The following is a 19,643-nucleotide window of genomic DNA, read 5'->3' on the forward strand; positions in this document are numbered from 1 at the left end:
TAGGTACAAGGATTTTTAACATTGTAGTAGATTTAAGTTTTTTAGTTGATCTGATCCGTGAGTTCGGGTTGAGGCTACTAGTAGAGCTAGTCCTGAGCTAGCTTCACAGGCTGAAAATGTTAATAGAATTATTGGAGAGAGTGATCATGTTGATGAGTTTATTATTATTGATCATAGAGCAATTGAGATATATAGCGATAATATTATACCTTCCAAACAAATAAGGGCTGATAGTAAATGTGATCGGTTTAGTGTGAGTCCTGTTAGGCTGATTATAAATGTTATAGTAAGGATAAAATGGATGGGTGTCATAAGATATTTATAGGATTTCACTATAATTTGTCAAGTCGAAATTGAGTGTCTTAGGTATTAGACTAAATATCTATTCTGCTCATTCTAAGCCTCCTTGTAGTCATTCATAAATTAATCCTAAGGTAAGTAAAATAATAATAATTGTTGTTCATATAATAGTAAGAATGGGATTATTTAGTTGATCTGCTCATGGTAATGGTAGAAGTAGAGCAATTTCTAGGTCAAATAATATGAATAGAATGGCGATAAGGAAGAATCGGATTGAAAAGGGTAAGCGTGCATTTCCTAATGGGTCGAAGCCACATTCAAATGGGGATAATTTTTCATTGTTTGGTTTTAGTATTGGAAGAAGGAATGAGATAATAGCTAAAATTAGGGAAATGAGGGCCGTTATAGTGATAATAAATATGATGAGATTCATTACTTTTCCTTGGATTTTAACCAAGATTAAATGATTGGAAATCATTTGTACTAGTCTTTATACTAGAAAAGTTATGAACCTCATCAATAAATTGATACGTAAAGGAATAATCATACTACATCAACGAAATGTCAGTATCATGCTGCGGCTTCAAAGCCGAAGTGATGTTTTGATGTGAAGTGGAATTGGATTTGTCGTAAAAGGCAAATTATTAGGAATGTAGAACCAATGATTACATGTAAGCCATGAAATCCTGTGGCTACAAAGAATGTTGTACCATAAATACCATCAGCGATGGAGAATGGAGCTTCGTAGTATTCTATTGCTTGAAGAGCGGTAAAATAAAAACCTAATAGGATGGTTAAGGTAAGGGCTTGAATTGTTTCTTTTCGGTTGCCTTCTATAATGCTATGGTGAGCTCATGTTACTGTTACTCCTGATGCTAATAGAACTGCAGTATTTAAAAGTGGTACGTCAAATGGATTTAATGGATAAATGCCTGTAGGTGGTCAACATCCTCCTAATTCTGGAGTTGGTGCTAGGCTTGAGTGATAAAAGGCTCAGAAGAAACCTAGGAAGAAGAATACTTCTGATAAAATAAATAGGATTATTCCATAGCGGAGTCCTTTTTGTACTGGTATGGTGTGGTGGCCTTGGAAGGTTCCTTCTCGGATTACGTCTCGTCATCATTGGATTATGGTTAAGATTATTAGGATAAATCCTAGAATTAATAATAATGGTTTATGAAAGTGAAATCAGATAGCTAGGCCAGATGTTATTAGTAATGCGGCTATAGCTCCTGTTAATGGTCATGGGCTTTGATCTACTATATGATATGGATGTGCTTGGTGTGCCATTAAATGTTTTCTTGTAAATAAAGGCTTAATAAGAGTACAAATACGTAAGCTTGGATTATTGCTACGGCTACTTCTAGTATAGTTAATAAGAACAAAATTAGTGATGTTAGTAAAGCTACTGTTGGTATTACATTAATCAATGTGAATGCTGCAGTTGCAATTAATTGTATGAGCAGGTGCCCAGCTGTTAAGTTTGCAGTTAGTCGGACTCCTAGTGCTAGTGGTCGGATAAATAAACTAATTGTTTCAATGAAAATTAGAATTGGTACTAGTAAGGTTGGTGTTCCTTCTGGAAGTAAATGGGCTAGTGAAGAGGTTGGTTGATTTAATAGTCCAATTAGAACTGTGGTTAATCATAAAGGGATAGCGAATGCTATATTTAATGATAGTTGTGTTGTTGGGGTAAATGTATATGGAAGAAGTCCTAATAAATTTATTGTAATTAAGAATAATATTAATGCTATAAGGATTATAGCTCATTTATGTCCATTTAAATTAATAGGTTGTATTAATTGATATGTAAATCGGTTAATAAATCATTCTTGTAAGGTCATAAGTCGGTTATTAATTCAACGATTTGATGAATTTAATAATGTTATTCATGGAATTATAATTGCTAGGGCAATTAGTGGAATTCCTATTAATGAGGGGCTTAAGAATTGGTTAAAAAAGGTTAGGGTCATGGTCAGTATCAAGATTTTGGTTTAGGTTTTTTTGTATTTTCAAGCTTAGGATACTTAATAAATAGGTGATTTATTACTTTTTGTGTTATAATTGTTAGGAAAAATAGTCATGAAAATAAGAAGATTAAGAACCATGGATTTGGGTTTAATTGTGGCATATCATTAAGGGTGGTAGGAGGTCACCATTATTTAGCTTAAAAGGCTAATGCTATAATCCTATTTTAGCTTCTTAATGAAGATTCTTCTAGTATTAATGAAGATCAGTTTTCGAAATGTTCAAGTGGGACTGATTCAACTACAATTGGTATGAAAGTATGGTTAGCGCCACAGATTTCTGAACATTGTCCGTAGAAAATACCTGGTCGTGAAATAATGAAGGCAGTTTGATTTAAACGTCCTGGTACTGCATCTATTTTAATTCCTAGTGCGGGTACTGCTCATGAGTGTAAAACATCTTCGGCAGTGATGAGTATTCGGATTGGGGATTCTATTGGTACTACTATTCGGTGATCCGTTTCTAGGAGGCGGAACTGACCTGGGTTAAGGTCTTCTGTTTGGATTATGTATGAGTCAAATTCTAAATTTTCATAATCTGTATATTCGTAGCTTCAATATCATTGATGTCCTAGGGCTTTAATTGTAATATGTGGATCATTAATTTCGTCTATTAAGTATAAAATTCGTAATGATGGTAGGGCAATTAAGATTAGGATAACTGCTGGTAAAATTGTTCATACAATTTCAATTTCTTGTGAGTCTAAAATGTATTTATTAGTAAGTTTGGTAGATACTATTGCTAAAATAATATAGAGAACGAGTGAGCTAATTAAGAAAACGATTATTAATGTGTGGTCGTGGAAGTGGAGGAGTTCTTCTATTACTGGAGATGCTGCGTCTTGGAATCCTAATTGTGAAGGGTGTGCCATTATAAGATTTGTGGGGTTTTAACCCACAGTTTTACCTTGACAAGGTAATGTGTTACTATTATACTAAAATCTTGAAGAAAGTGACAGAGTGGTGATGTGATTGGCTTGAAACCAATATATGGGGGTTCAATTCCTTCCTTTCTTGTATTAATACATAGGACGTTGGATTTGAACAAATGGTGGTTCTTCAAAGGTATGATTAGGTGGTGGACAGCCGTGAAGTCATTCTACATTTGTATGTGGTAAATCAATAGTTAATACTTCACGTTTTGAGGCGAATGCTTCTCATAAAATGTATAGGAGTATAATTACGGCAACTAGGGAAATTATTGAGCCGATGGATGATACAACATTTCAGAGGGTATAAGCATCTGGATAATCTGAGTAGCGACGTGGTATTCCGGCTAAACCAAGAAAATGTTGTGGGAAAAATGTTAGGTTTACTCCAATAAATATTACTAGAAATTGTATTTTAGTTCAGGTTGAATTGAGTGTATACCCGGAAATTAGGGGGAATCAGTGAATGAATCCTGCTATAATTGCAAATACCGCTCCTATTGATAGGACGTAATGAAAGTGTGCTACAACATAGTATGTATCATGTAAAACAATATCAAGTGATGAATTAGCTAGAACAATTCCTGTTAAACCACCAATAGTAAATAGGAAGATAAATCCTAATGCTCATAGAAGGGGTGTTTCTCATTTAATAGATCCTCCATGGAGTGTTGCTAATCAGCTAAATACTTTAACTCCAGTGGGAATGGCAATGATTATGGTGGCTGAAGTAAAGTAGGCACGGGTATCAACGTCTATTCCAGCGGTAAATATATGATGGGCTCATACAATAAAACCAAGTAGTCCAATTGCTATTATTGCTCAAACTATTCCTATATAACCGAATGGTTCTTTTTTTCCGGAATAGTAAGCGACTACGTGTGAGATTATACCAAATCCTGGTAAAATTAAGATGTAAACTTCTGGGTGGCCAAAAAATCAGAATAGATGTTGATATAAGATTGGATCACCACCTCCTGCTGGATCAAAAAAGGTTGTATTAAGATTTCGGTCTGTTAATAATATAGTAATACCTGCTGCTAAGACTGGTAAAGATAAGAGTAATAGAATTGTGGTTACAAGTAATGATCATACGAAAAGGGGTGTTTGGTATTGTGTAATTGATGGGGATTTTATATTAATAATTGTGGTAATAAAATTAATGGATGCTAAGATAGATGAAATTCCAGCTAAATGTAATGAGAAAATTGTTAAATCAACTGATGCTCCTGCATGGGCGAGATTACCAGCAAGAGGGGGATAAACTGTTCAGCCGGTGCCAGCGCCGGCTTCTACTCCTGCAGAAGCTAGTAGTAATAAAAAGGATGGGGGAAGTAATCAGAAACTTATATTATTTAATCGTGGAAAAGCTATGTCTGGGGCTCCAATTATTAGTGGGGTTAATCAGTTGCCAAATCCACCAATTATAATTGGTATAACCATAAAAAAGATTATAACAAAGGCATGAGCAGTAACAATTACATTATAGATTTGATCATCACCCAGTAAAGTACCTGGTTGGCTCAATTCGGTTCGAATTAATAGGCTCAAACCAGTTCCCACTATTCCTGCTCAAGCACCGAAGATCAAGTATAGGGTGCCAATATCTTTATGATTTGTAGAGAATAATCAGCGATTAATTGCCACAGGTAAGATGGCCGAGTTTAAAGCAGCGGATTGTAGCTCCGTAGAGAGAGGTATAAATCCTCTTCTTATCAGAATAGTCTTGTAGTATAAATGTTTACAGACGATTGCAAATCGTGAAAAGGAGAGAGATCTCCCGGGGCTTCTCCCGCCTTTGCCCCTTACGGCGGGAGAAGCTGGATAGATGTTCGTAGGATTGAACGCTTAGCTGTTAACTAAGAATTTATAGGATCGAGGCCTGTCTATCTAGTAAGGTTTTAGCTTAATTAAAGTGTCTGGGTTGCATTCAGAAGATGTGAGATAAAGTCTTGCAAATCTTAAATCAGAAGTTAAGAGGGTTTCACTTTTATTTAAAGCTTTGAAGGCTTTTGGTTTTGTTAACCTAAACTTCTTATTATAGGGTTAGTATAAATATTATGGGGGTTAATGGTAGAAGTATAATTGATATTATTGTGGATAAAGTTAGTAATGTGTTTGGTTTGGATGTAGGTGATTGTCATGTTGATGTTGATAAAGTTAGGTTGGGGGAGATGGTTAATGTGATTATATAACATAATCGTAAGTAGAAGAATAGGCTTAATAATGTTGCTAAAGTTATGATAGTGGTTGTAAATATTATGTTTTGTTTAGTTAATTCTTCAATAATTAATCATTTTGGTATAAAGCCGGATAGGGGAGGTAATCCTCCTAATGATAGGAGAGAGGTAAGGAAAATTGGTGTGATTAGTTGTGTTTTTATTCCAGATGGTGCGATGGATTCAATTTTTGTGGAGTTAATATATATTAATATTAAGAATATGGAGGAGGTTATAATCAAATAGATAATTAGATTTAATATTATGAGGTTAGGTATGTAGTGTAAAATAGATATTATCCATCCTAGATGTGCGATTGATGAATAGGCTAGGATTTTTCGTAGTTGTGTTTGGTTTAGTCCTCCTCATCCTCCTACAACGATTGATGTTAATCCAAGAATTGTTAATAAATGTGGGTTGAGTGTTTGGTGTAATTGAAATAGGATTGCTAATGGTGCAAGTTTTTGTCATGTTGCTAGAATTATACCTGTTGGTAAATTAATTCCTTGTATTACTTCTGGTAGTCAGAAGTGTATTGGTGCTAGTCCTAGTTTTAGGGCTAGGGCTAATGTAATAAATATTGTTGTTGTTTGGTTTGTTATTTGGGTTAGTTCTCATTGTCCAGTCAGTCATGCATTGATGGTTCCTCCAAATAGGAGTATTGCAGAGGCTGTGGCTTGTGTGATGAAGTATTTGGTGGAGGCTTCTACTGCTCGTGGGTGGTGTTTATAAATTATTAATGGAATGATGGCTATGGTATTAATTTCAAGGCCTATTCAGATTAATAATCAATTTGTTATTGTGAATGTTATTAGGGTTCCTATGATTAGGCTAAGGATAAGGATTAGTAGGATAAATGGATTCATTAGTAGAGGAAGGATTTTAACCAACATGGTTGGGGTATGGGCCCAAAAGCTTATTTAGCTGACTTTACTTAGTGGATAGTATAATGAAGTACTTAGGGTTTTGATCTCTAAGGTATAGGTTCAAGTCCTATTTCTCTAGGAAGGGGAATGATTTTAACATTCATGATTTACTCTATCAAAGTAACCCTTTAGTTCAGGCACTCTTCCTTTTGTTTATGTTAGTGGTGGTAGGCTTGCTATGGCGATTGGAAATGAAATATGTCATATGATAAGTGCTAGTGTTAATGGTAAAAAATTTTTTCATACTAAATGTATGAGTTGGTCATATCGAAATCGTGGATATGAGGCTCGGATTCATAGAAAAAGAATGGTTAATAGGGCTGTCTTGATTATTAGGCTGAAGGTGGTAAGTTCTGGTATTATTATATTATATGATGTTCCTATAAATAGGATAATTGATAATGTATTTATTATTAAAATGTTTGAGTATTCTGCTAGGAAGAATAAGGCGAATGGTCCTGCAGCGTATTCAATGTTGAAGCCTGAGACTAGTTCTGATTCACCTTCAGTAAGGTCGAAAGGAGCTCGGTTAGTTTCTGCTAATGTTGAGATATATCATATTATGGCTAATGGTCAGGTTGGTAGAATTAATCAGGTACTTTCTTGAGTTAAATTAAATGTATGTAGGGTAAAGCCTCCTGTTATGATAATAAGGGACAGTAGAATTAGGCCTAATGTGATTTCATATGAGATGGTTTGTGCTACAGCGCGTAGTGCTCCTATTAGAGCATATTTTGAGTTTGAAGCTCAGCCTGAGGCTAGGATTGTATATACTGTTAGGCTTGAGATTGCTAGGATAAATAATAAACCTAAATTGATGTTTATGATTGCGTGTGGTATTGGTAATGGTATTCATATTAAAAGGGCAAGTGTTAGTGCTATGGTTGGGGCTAGTAGGAAGAGTGTTTGTGAGGAGAAAGATGGTATAATTGGTTCTTTTGTAAATAATTTTAGGCCGTCTGCAATGGGTTGTAAAATGCCATAAGGTCCAATGATGTTAGGTCCTTTACGTAGTTGTATATAGCCTAATACTTTTCGTTCTAGTAGTGTTAAGAAGGCTGTAGCTAAAAGTACTGGGATAATGTATATTAATGGATTAATAATGTGGATAAATACGTAGTTTAACATAGTTAGGAAGAGGATTTGAACCTCTGGATGAAGGAGCTTAGGTCCTTTGCAATTACCAGTCTCTGCCACCCTAACTAATCATTATTTTTGATTAATATATAATCTTTATTACTTATTTGAGTTTTTTTCAATAAGTGGAAGGGAAGCATGCTTTAAGCATTGGCTTCATTTTCTCGGTCCTTTCGTACTGGGGAAAATATTATTATAGATAGAAACTGACCTGGATTGCTCCGGTCTGAACTCAGATCACGTAGGACTATTAATCGTTGAACAAACGAACCCTTAATAGCGGTTGCACCATTAGGATGTCCTGATCCAACATCGAGGTCGTAAACCTTTTCGTCGATATGGACTCTTAGAAAAGATTGCGCTGTTATCCCTAGGGTAACTTGGTTCATTGATCAAGAATAGGTCTTGGGTCATGTGTCGTCAGATGTTCTGTAAATTAGAATGGTAATTCTATTTTTTAAGTATTGAATACTTAATCGATTAGGGGGTTTTTTTGTACCCCTTGGTCGCCCCAACCAAAAATGTTAAATTATATTAAGTTATTTATTAAGTCCATGGATATTAGTGGGTTACTTATTAATTTAATTATTTTAAGCTCCATAGGGTCTTCTCGTCTTATAGTTATATCCTCGCTTCTGCACGTGGAGATTAATTTCATTGATTGGAAAATAGAGACAGATAAACTCTCGTTATGCCTTTCATACGGGTCTTCAATTAAAAGACAAGTGATTACGCTACCTTTGCACGGTCAGGGTACCGCGGCCGTTAAATGTTTCACAGGGCAGGCGGGACCTCTTATATTTATAACACAAGAGGCGATGTTTTTGGTAAACAGGCGGAGTTAGGTGTTTGCCGAGTTCCTTTATTTTCTTTTAATCTTTCCTATATAACACACCGGTGTAGGATTAACGTTTATTTTATAATATGAATTTCTAGTTATTTATTAATTTTATAATTACCTCTAGTTGGTGGCGGTTAATTACCAGTGATTTAATTCTGTCTGGTGTACACTAGTGTTAGGAGAGGTTTAATTCCTCTTATTACTCATTTTAGCATAATTTCTTTTATTGAATATAAAATAACCCAATATTATTAAGGGGATTTAGATTAATTATCAGTATTTTATTTTGTTAATAGTTTGGAGCTGTGACGCTTGCTTGACAGGTGGCTGCTTTTAGGCCCACTGATTTAATTTAAATTTTATTAATGTGATCTTTATTCTCCTAATAAAGTTGTTTCTTTGTTCAAAAGAGGTGTACCTCTTTTAAATAACTATTAATTATTACATTAGGTCTTTTAAGATTTTTCTTATATGATTTAATGAATAGTTAATGCAGAACTAAGGTTCTTTTTTTGGGTAACCAGCTATCACTAAACTCGGTAGGTTTGTTGCCTCTACTTGGGAGTCTTCCCACTCTTTTGCAACAGAGAAGGGTTTGCACTATTTGCTGCTCCGAAGTAGCTCGTATAGTTTCGGGAGGATAAACTAAAAGTCTTTTTGCCTATTTATTCTGGCTAAATCATGATGCGAAAGGTACAAGGTTTAATCTTTACTTTTTATTACTTTAAGATTATTTCATTTCTCTTTCAACTTTCCCTTGCGGTACTTTTTCTATGGCTCTAATTTTTGGTTCTATCGCCTATACTGAAAAGATTTAAAATGTTTTAGTTAAAGGTTAGAAGTTTTAGTTTAATATTTAAATATTGTTAAAGTTTTAATGGTGAATAGGCTAGTTTTAAGGTTCAAAATAGCTCGGATTGCACGAGTATCTTCTCGGTGTAAGGGAGATGCTTTGATTTTTAGCTATATTTTGGTTATTCCAAGTGCACTTTCCAGTACACTTACCATGTTACGACTTGCCTCCTCTTATATTTTTTCTTTTTTTATTTAAGTTTAGATTTAAGTTTGAGGAGAGTGACGGGCGGTGTGTGCACTCTTCAGAGCCGTCTTCAGGATAATGTGCTTATTTATCTTTACTGCTAAATCCACCTTATTAAGTATTTTTCATTTATTGTCCGTTTTTTCTTTATAGAAAATGTAGCCCATTTCTTTCCACTCCATTCGCTACACCTCGACCTGACGTATTGAATATATTATTCATTTTGCTTACTGTTGTTCCTTCATAGGGTGAGCTGATGACGGCGGTATATAGGCGGTAAAGGCAAGGAGTGGTGAGGTTTAACGTGGATTATCGGTTATAGAACAGGCTCCTCTAGGTGGATCTGAAGAACCGCCAAGTCCTTTGGGTTTTAAGCTAGCGCTTATAGTTCTCAGGCGAATAGGTTAGTAAATACTTATTTATTTATAATTAAACATAGTAGGGTATCTAATCCTAGTTTGGGTTTTAATTGTCGTGAGGTCAAAGTATCAAATTTGTTAAAGTCACTTTCGTTGATGATTTTTTTTATTTATAAGTGCGTATAACAGCTTTATTAAAGTCTTAACTTTAGAATGAATTGAGAATTTTTAATCACCCTTTACGCCGTAAAGTATTAATATGGGTTACTCGTATAACCGCGGTGGCTGGCACGAGATTTACCAACCCTTATAACTGTAACTAATTCAAGCTTTCGCTTATTATATAATATTTATTACTGCTGAGTACCCTTGGGGGTGTGGCTGAGCGAGGTGTCATGGGCTATGATACAATATATGTGCCTGATACCAGCATCTAAACAAATAATAGTCTGTTTAGGGCGTATTCACTGGATTGCTGAAACTTGCATGTATAAATTGAGTTAAAATTAATACTGAGTCTAGGACCAAAACTGCAGTGCTTGTGAAAGTTTTTAAAATTTTATCTTAGCATCTTCAGTGCCATGCTTTAAAATTAAGCTACACTAGCATGCATGTGTAACACTATATACAATGACGCATTTTACACTTTGTCATTAAACCCAAAAGTATACATCGGCCCTCGTTTTAGGGGTTTTTCGAGGATAACCATGTATATTGGGGGGAGGGGGGGTTTTTCCAAAAAAATGTTTTATTCTTTTTTTTTTTTTTCGTTTTCGTTTCTAAGACCAGGGGCACCTATATAATATATTTATGTCCAATAAATCTTTCCATGTGGTAAAGAAATGAATGCTCTTAACATTAATTAAAAATTATATGATGAATTAATATGATTATTAATAATAATTCTTTCTTAAATTCATGTTGATTTATTCATCCTAAATATCTCATATAATTATAATTATTGTCCTATGATGTACATTCTTAGTTTACTTGACAATCATTAACCATGAATTAATAAGTAATGGTTAAATCATGATATGTCGAGGATAACACAAGTTTAATTGAGTGAGTCGTTACCAACCCTCGAGGGTTTGTTATTGCTTCATTCCCCCCAAAAAAGACTGGGAGGGCTAGAAATCTTGAGACGATTAAGAGTAGAATGACAATTAAGGGAACTAGTGGAGATGGAGTCCTGATACGACAAGAGAGTAATACCTTACAAGGGTGCCAAATGCCAATATTTGAGCAATTATAGGGGATTAATCTATTACCGTACCACAAACCGTGCAAAGGTATCTATATTAGGGTATTGTTGATTTCTTACCAACCCTCATTAAACGTTGGTTAAATACTGATTATATTAGTTAAAATAGTATGTATTAATCTAATGGTAAATAGTATAATGAGGTAATTGTGATAAATTTAAGTAATGAAATATTGGAAAATCATAATTATGAGGTCTAAGGTTATTATGTAATGAAGATGGGGAAAATCTGTTAATGATTATTAAACATAGTATGTAATGAAGATGGGGAAAATCTATTAATGATTATTAAGCATAGTATGTATATATGTCTAATTTCATAATGTGTGATCTGACTGGAAAATGGAAAATTTGTGTTTTGGCTGTAATCATACTGATATATTGTAGTATTAGCAGTAATATTAGGGCCCAATGAGTCGGTCTTGTTTTGGTTGGGGTTTTGTTGTTTAGGTTTCTTTTAAAACCGATAATGTTTTGAAGTCTATTATTGATGGGTGCTTATTTTATAGTTTGTTTTGAGTTTTATAGTTCTTTACTATGAGATATGTTTTGAATAATGGGTAGTGTTTTATTAAAGGTTAGGATTTACTTCTCTTCCCCCGACACTCTAAATATTAGGGTAAGATTTTAATAAGATATTACGTTTTTTCAGGGGGTATTTTAATTAAAATTTTGGCTTTGGGTGTCAAGGATAGGAGTTTAAATCTTTTCCCCCTGAAAAAGGTTATTAGATGGTCGTGGGGGGTGACGTAAATCATCAATTGGTACGAGTTTTTCCGTATCAATTGATGATGTTTTGTATTAATGAAGTTTTAGGTGTGTTATTATAATAAATTGAGAGTAGGTCTGTTTTTGGTTTAATATTAGTCTTTGTGTTAGGTATTTGGACGGTTATAATTTGTTTTTCATTCGGTAATGTGTAATAGTTAGGAATGGGATGAAGAATAGTATAGGTGAGAACAATTTTAATATGTGGTTATTCGGTTGGTTGTCCTATGAGAAAAGGAATTATACTGATATGTTATAGTATTAGTAGTAATGGTGGGTTTAATGGGTTGATCTTGTTTTGGTTGGGTTTTAAAGGTTTGGTTGTTTAGGTTTCTTTTAAAAACCGATATAAATGTTTTGAAGTCTATTATTGATGGGTGCTTATTTTATAGTTTGTTTTGAGTTTATAGTTCTTTACTATGAGATATGTTTTGAATAATGGGTAGTGTTTTATTAAAGGTTAGGATTTACTTCTCTTCCCCCGACACTCTAAATATTAGGGTAAGATTTTAATAAGATATTACGTTTTTTCAGGGGGTATTTTAATTAAGATTTTGGTTTTGGATAGGAGTTTGGATCTTTTTTCCCTTGAAAAAAGGTTATTAGATGGTCGTGGGGGGTGACGTAAATCATCAATTGGTACGAGTTTTTCCGTATCAATTGATGATGTTTTGTATTAATGAAGTTTTAGGTGTGTTATTATAATAAATTGAGAGTAGGTCTGTTTTTGGTTTAATATTAGTCTTTGTGTTAGGTATTTGGACGGTTATAATTTGTTTTTCATTCGGTAATGTGTAATAGTTAGGAATGGGATGAAGAATAGTATAGGTGAGAACAATTTTAATATGTGGTTATTCGGTTGGTTGTCCTATGAGAAAAGGAATTATACTGATATGTTATAGTATTAGTAGTAATGGTGGGTTTAATGGGTTGATCTTGTTTTGGTTGGGTTTTAAAGGTTTGGTTGTTTAGGTTTCTTTTAAAAACCGATATAAATGTTTTGAAGTCTATTATTGATGGGTGCTTATTTTATAGTTTGTTTTGAGTTTATAGTTCTTTACTATGAGATATGTTTTGAATAATGGGTAGTGTTTTATTAAAGGTTAGGATTTACTTCTCTTCCCCCGACACTCTAAATATTAGGGTAAGATTTTAATAAGATATTACGTTTTTTCAGGGGGTATTTTAATTAAGATTTTGGTTTTGGATAGGAGTTTGGATCTTTTTTCCCTTGAAAAAAGGTTATTAGATGGTCGTGGGGGGTGACGTAAATCATCAATTGGTACGAGTTTTTCCGTATCAATTGATGATGTTTTGTATTAATGAAGTTTTAGGTGTGTTATTATAATAAATTGAGAGTAGGTCTGTTTTTGGTTTAATATTAGTCTTTGTGTTAGGTATTTGGACGGTTATAATTTGTTTTTCATTCGGTAATGTGTAATAGTTAGGAATGGGATGAAGAATAGTATAGGTGAGAACAATTTTAATATGTGGTTATTCGGTTGGTTGTCCTATGAGAAAAGGAATTATACTGATATGTTATAGTATTAGTAGTAATGGTGGGTTTAATGGGTTGATCTTGTTTTGGTTGGGTTTTAAAGGTTTGGTTGTTTAGGTTTCTTTTAAAAACCGATATAAATGTTTTGAAGTCTATTATTGATGGGTGCTTATTTTATAGTTTGTTTTGAGTTTATAGTTCTTTACTATGAGATATGTTTTGAATAATGGGTAGTGTTTTATTAAAGGTTAGGATTTACTTCTCTTCCCCCGACACTCTAAATATTAGGGTAAGATTTTAATAAGATATTACGTTTTTTCAGGGGGTATTTTAATTAAGATTTTGGTTTTGGATAGGAGTTTGGATCTTTTTTCCCTTGAAAAAAGGTTATTAGATGGTCGTGGGGGGTGACGTAAATCATCAATTGGTACGAGTTTTTCCGTATCAATTGATGATGTTTTGTATTAATGAAGTTTTAGGTGTGTTATTATAATAAATTGAGAGTAGGTCTGTTTTTGGTTTAATATTAGTCTTTGTGTTAGGTATTTGGACGGTTATAATTTGTTTTTCATTCGGTAATGTGTAATAGTTAGGAATGGGATGAAGAATAGTATAGGTGAGAACAATTTTAATATGTGGTTATTCGGTTGGTTGTCCTATGAGAAAAGGAATTATACTGATATGTTATAGTATTAGTAGTAATGGTGGGTTTAATGGGTTGATCTTGTTTTGGTTGGGTTTTAAAGGTTTGGTTGTTTAGGTTTCTTTTAAAAACCGATATAAATGTTTTGAAGTCTATTATTGATGGGTGCTTATTTTATAGTTTGTTTTGAGTTTATAGTTCTTTACTATGAGATATGTTTTGAATAATGGGTAGTGTTTTATTAAAGGTTAGGATTTACTTCTCTTCCCCCGACACTCTAAATATTAGGGTAAGATTTTAATAAGATATTACGTTTTTTCAGGGGGTATTTTAATTAAGATTTTGGTTTTGGATAGGAGTTTGGATCTTTTTTCCCTTGAAAAAAGGTTATTAGATGGTCGTGGGGGGTGACGTAAATCATCAATTGGTACGAGTTTTTCCGTATCAATTGATGATGTTTTGTATTAATGAAGTTTTAGGTGTGTTATTATAATAAATTGAGAGTAGGTCTGTTTTTGGTTTAATATTAGTCTTTGTGTTAGGTATTTGGACGGTTATAATTTGTTTTTCATTCGGTAATGTGTAATAGTTAGGAATGGGATGAAGAATAGTATAGGTGAGAACAATTTTAATATGTGGTTATTCGGTTGGTTGTCCTATGAGAAAAGGAATTATACTGATATGTTATAGTATTAGTAGTAATGGTGGGTTTAATGGGTTGATCTTGTTTTGGTTGGGTTTTAAAGGTTTGGTTGTTTAGGTTTCTTTTAAAAACCGATATAAATGTTTTGAAGTCTATTATTGATGGGTGCTTATTTTATAGTTTGTTTTGAGTTTATAGTTCTTTACTATGAGATATGTTTTGAATAATGGGTAGTGTTTTATTAAAGGTTAGGATTTACTTCTCTTCCCCCGACACTCTAAATATTAGGGTAAGATTTTAATAAGATATTACGTTTTTTCAGGGGGTATTTTAATTAAGATTTTGGTTTTGGATAGGAGTTTGGATCTTTTTTCCCTTGAAAAAAGGTTATTAGATGGTCGTGGGGGGTGACGTAAATCATCAATTGGTACGAGTTTTTCCGTATCAATTGATGATGTTTTGTATTAATGAAGTTTTAGGTGTGTTATTATAATAAATTGAGAGTAAGTCTTGGGAAAGATTTTCACTTTCAGTCTTTGGTTTACAAGACCAATGCCTTTAAATTAGGCTACCTGGACGGTTATAATTTTAGTATTTTGTTTTCTAGTCATCCGGTAATAGGTATAATAATTAGGAATAGGATGAAGTATAATATAGATGATAGTTGGCCAATTATGATATATGGTTGTTCAACTGGTTGTCCTCCGATTCATGTTAAGATAATAGTATTTGATACTAGTAATCAGAATATGAGTTGGGTGAGGGGTCGGAATGTTATGCTTCGTTGTTTTGAGGTATGTATTATCGGGATTAATATAAGGATGGTGATTGAAAAGATTAGGGCTAGTACCCCCCCTAATTTATTAGGAATTGATCGTAGAATTGTATATGCAAATAAAAAATATCATTCTGGTTTAATGTGGGTTGGAGTTACGAGTGGGTTGGCTGGGATAAAGTTTTCTGTATCACTTAGAAAATTAGGTGAAAATAGGGCTAGGGTAACAATTATAAGAATTAGTATGAGGAAGCCTAATATATCTTTATAGGAATAGTAAGGGTGGAATGGGATTTTGTCTATATCTGAATTTAGTCCTGTTGGGTTGTTTGATCCTTTTTCGTGAAGGAATAAGATATGGACTATAGTTATTGCGGCTATAATAAATGGAAGTATAAAGTGGAATGCGAAGAATCGGGTAAGTGTAGCGTTATCTACTGAAAAGCCACCTCAGACTCATTGTACTAATATATTTCCAATATATGGGAGTGCAGAGAGGAGATTAGTAATTACTGTAGCTCCTCAGAAAGATATTTGTCCTCATGGTAGGATATAACCTATGAAGGCTGTAGCTATGAGTAATATTAATAGTATTACTCCAATATTTCATGTTTCTTTATTTAGGTATGAGCCGTAATAAAATCCTCGGGCTGTGTGTAAGTAGATGCAGATGAAGAATATTGAGGCACTGTTAGCGTGAATATTTCGAATTATTCAACCATAGTTTACGTCACGGGTAATATGGGCAATTGATGAGAATGCGGATGAGATGTCTGGGGTATAATGTATTGCTAAGAATAGGCCTGTTATGATTTGTAAAATAAGACATAGCCCTAGTAAGGATCCAAAATTTCATCAGGAGGAGATGTTAATGGGGGCGGGGAGATCAATTAATACGTTATTAATGATTTTTAATAATGGGTGATTTTTTCGATTAATTATTGTCATTAGTCTTTATAGTTGAATTACAACGATAGTTTTTCAGATTATTGGTCTTAGTTAAAATCTAGGTGAAGATTAATATGACTTATTTAATTTTAGTAGTGATTGCAAGTTTTATTTTTGGTTTTATAGCGGTGGCGTCAAATCCATCTCCTTATTATGCTGCTTTGGGTTTAGTTATTTCTTCTGGTTTTGGTTGTGGTTTATTAGTTATTTTTGGTAGTTCTTTTTTAAGTTTAGTTTTATTTTTAATTTATTTAGGTGGCATGTTGGTAGTTTTTGCTTACTCAGCTGCGCTCGCAGCTGAGCCTTATCCAGAAACATGGATTGATTGGTCTGTTATGGTTTATTTAATATTTTATGTAATTTTAGTTTATTTTAGTGGTAAAGGTTTAATTAGTGATTGGGATTTTGGTTGGTTTAGTGAGGAAGTTCATGTTTTGGATATAGTTCGTGGTGATTTTACTGGTGTAAGTATACTTTATTTTTATGGTGGATATATATTGATTTTGGGTGGGTGAATATTATTATTAACTTTATTTGTTGTATTGGAATTAACTCGTGGTTTATCTTGGGGAAGTCTTCGTGTGGTATAAAATATAATAGTAATTATTATAATTGTTAGGATAAAGATTATTAGGTATGTTTTAATATAACCTTGTTGTGGTTCGTTAATGATTTTAATTATTGGGATTTGTTGAATAAGTGGGCTTTTTGGTCCAATTTTTTCATATCATGATAGGTCTATTACATGGGTTGAGATGTTTTGTGCTCATGTTAAATTAATTTTTGATAATAGGCGGTGTATAATTGGTGGGTAATATCCTAATATATTGGAGAATTTATAAGGTTGTTTGTTAAGTGTTAATTCTATTTTTTTTATATTTATGAGTTCTATTGCTAGGAGTAATCCTAAAATTGAGACTAATAAGGCTGCTATTTTAGTGATGGTGGGTATGGTTATGATTTGGGTTTTTGTTGGATTTATATTATTTATGATAATGAAGCCAGCAGTTATGCTGCCATAAGCTAATCGTTTAATGGATTTTGTAAGTATAATATCATTTTCATTGATTGGTATAAGTGTTATGAAGCGTGGAAATATTATAGAGGAGAGGAAAATTAGTCGTAGACTATAAATGGCTGTGAAAGAGGTGGCTATGAGGGTAAGGGTTAGGGCTCAGGCGTTGAGATATGATATGTTTATTGTTTCGATAATTGTGTCTTTTGAAAAGAAGCCTGATAAGAAGGGTATGCCTGTTAATGCTAGTGATCCAATTGTTAGGGCTGAGGAGGTAATTGGTAAGGTTTTATGTATTCCTCCTATTTTTCGGATATCTTGTTCATCATTTAGTGAATGAATTATGGAACCTGAGCATAGGAAGAGTATGGCTTTGAAGAAAGCATGGGTACAGATATGTAGGAAGGCTAGTTGAGGTTGATTAAGTCCAATAGTAACTATTATGAGTCCTAATTGACTTGATGTAGAGAAAGCAATAATTTTTTTAATATCATTTTGGGTTAGGGCGCATATGGCTGTGAATAGTGTTGTTAGTGCGCCTAGACATAGGCAGGTTGTTAAGATTATTTGGTTATTATTAATTAGAGGATTTAATCGGATGAGTAAAAAAATACCTGCTACAACTATTGTGCTTGAATGTAGTAGGGCAGAGACTGGTGTTGGGCCTTCTATTGCTGCTGGTAATCAAGGATGTAAGCCAAATTGTGCTGATTTCCCTGTAGCAGCTAAGACGAGTCCTAGTAATGGAATAGTCAAGTCTATATTTTTAGATAGAAAAAATAGTTGTTGTATTTCTCATGTATTTATATTAATTGCTAGTCATGTTATGCTGAAGATTAATCCAATATCTCCAATACGGTTATAGATTACTGCTTGTAAGGCGGCAGTGTTGGCGTCTGTTCGACTAAATCATCAACCAATTAATAAAAAGGATATAATGCCTACTCCTTCCCAGCCAATGAAAAGTTGAAATAGGTTATTTGCTGTAATTAGAATAATTATAGTAATTAGAAAAAGTATTAAGTATTTTAAGAATTGGTTTAGGTTTGGGTCTGATTTTATGTATCATAATGAGAATTCAAAGATGGATCATGTAACATATAGGGCTACTGGTATGAAAATAATTGAGTATATATCGAATTTAAAGCTTAAGTTGACATCTAGGGGTCCAATATTAATTCAATTTCAATTGGTTGTGACGGATTCTAGTCCTTGGTCTAGAAAAATTAGTAATGGGATGAGGCTGATGTAAAATGAGGTTTTTACAGCTATTTTTGTTGTATATGATCAATTATTGTTGGGTTTGGGTATTAGAGTACATGTAATAATTGGATATATGAGTGAGATAATAGTTAGGAATGTTATGTTTATTATAATAAGGTTCATGACTTTTGCTAGGATTTGCACCAAGAGTTTTTGATTCCTAAGACCAATAGATTACTATTATCTTTCAAAAGTTTAAGTGAGCCATGGATTTGAACCATGGATAAAAGAGTTAGCAGTTCTTTTTGTCCCGGACCTCTCTTGGTTATTAAAAAGATTTTCACTTTTATTTTTAGAACCACAATCTAATGTTTTTTTTAAACTATAATTACAGAATGTTCATCCTATAATAATTTCTGGTTTTAAAATGATTAATATGGAAGGTAATAAGTGTAAATAAATTAGTAGATGTTCGCGTGTATATGTTGGGTTAATAAATGTTAAATGTTGTGGTAAAGGGCCACGTTGTGTTATTAGAAATATATAAAGTGAATATGATGCTGTTAATAATACTCCGGTTCCTGTTAATATGATTGTTCAGTTTGATCATTTGATTAATGAGGTAATAATAAATAATTCTCCTATTAAGTTTAAGCTAGGTGGTAAGGCTAGGTTAGCTAGGTTAATTAAAAATCATGAGGTTGCTATTAATGGTAATATGATTTGTAATCCACGGGTAAGAATTATGATTCGGGTATGGGTTCGTTCATAGTTGGTGTTAGAGAGGCAGAATAATGCTGAGGAGATAAGGCCGTGGGCAATTATTAGTGTAATTGCTCCTGCGAAACTTCATGGTGTTTGGATTAGGATTGCTGCTGCTACTAAGCCTATATGGCTGACTGATGAATATGCGATTAGTGATTTTAAGTCTGTTTGTCGTAAACAAATAGAACTGGTCATGATGACTCCTCAGATGGCTAAGATAAGGAATGGGTATATTATTTCTTTGGTTAATGGGTTTAATATAATGATAATCCGTATTATTCCATAGCCTCCTAATTTTAATAGGATGGCTGCTAGAATTATTGAGCCTGCAATTGGTGCTTCTA

At 33.4% G+C, this 19,643-nt stretch overlaps 1 protein-coding gene across 1 annotated transcript; it reads right to left on the reverse strand.

Annotated features, from left to right (window-relative positions):
• Nucleotides 1-3,270: 3,270 nt before the first annotated feature.
• Nucleotides 3,271-6,251, reverse strand: LOC138751093 (NADH-ubiquinone oxidoreductase chain 2-like; the record flags this gene model as incomplete). The annotated part of the gene is given in 1 exon segment (XM_069913169.1): nt 3,271-6,251. A coding segment is annotated over 1 exon segment (702 nt), but the record flags the coding sequence as incomplete, so codon positions are not given.
• Nucleotides 6,252-19,643: the final 13,392 nt, after the last annotated feature.

Source organism: Narcine bancroftii, unplaced genomic scaffold (assembly GCF_036971445.1).
Source record: "Narcine bancroftii isolate sNarBan1 unplaced genomic scaffold, sNarBan1.hap1 Scaffold_676, whole genome shotgun sequence".
In the NCBI taxonomy this organism is placed as follows: Eukaryota; Metazoa; Chordata; class Chondrichthyes; order Torpediniformes; family Narcinidae; genus Narcine; species Narcine bancroftii.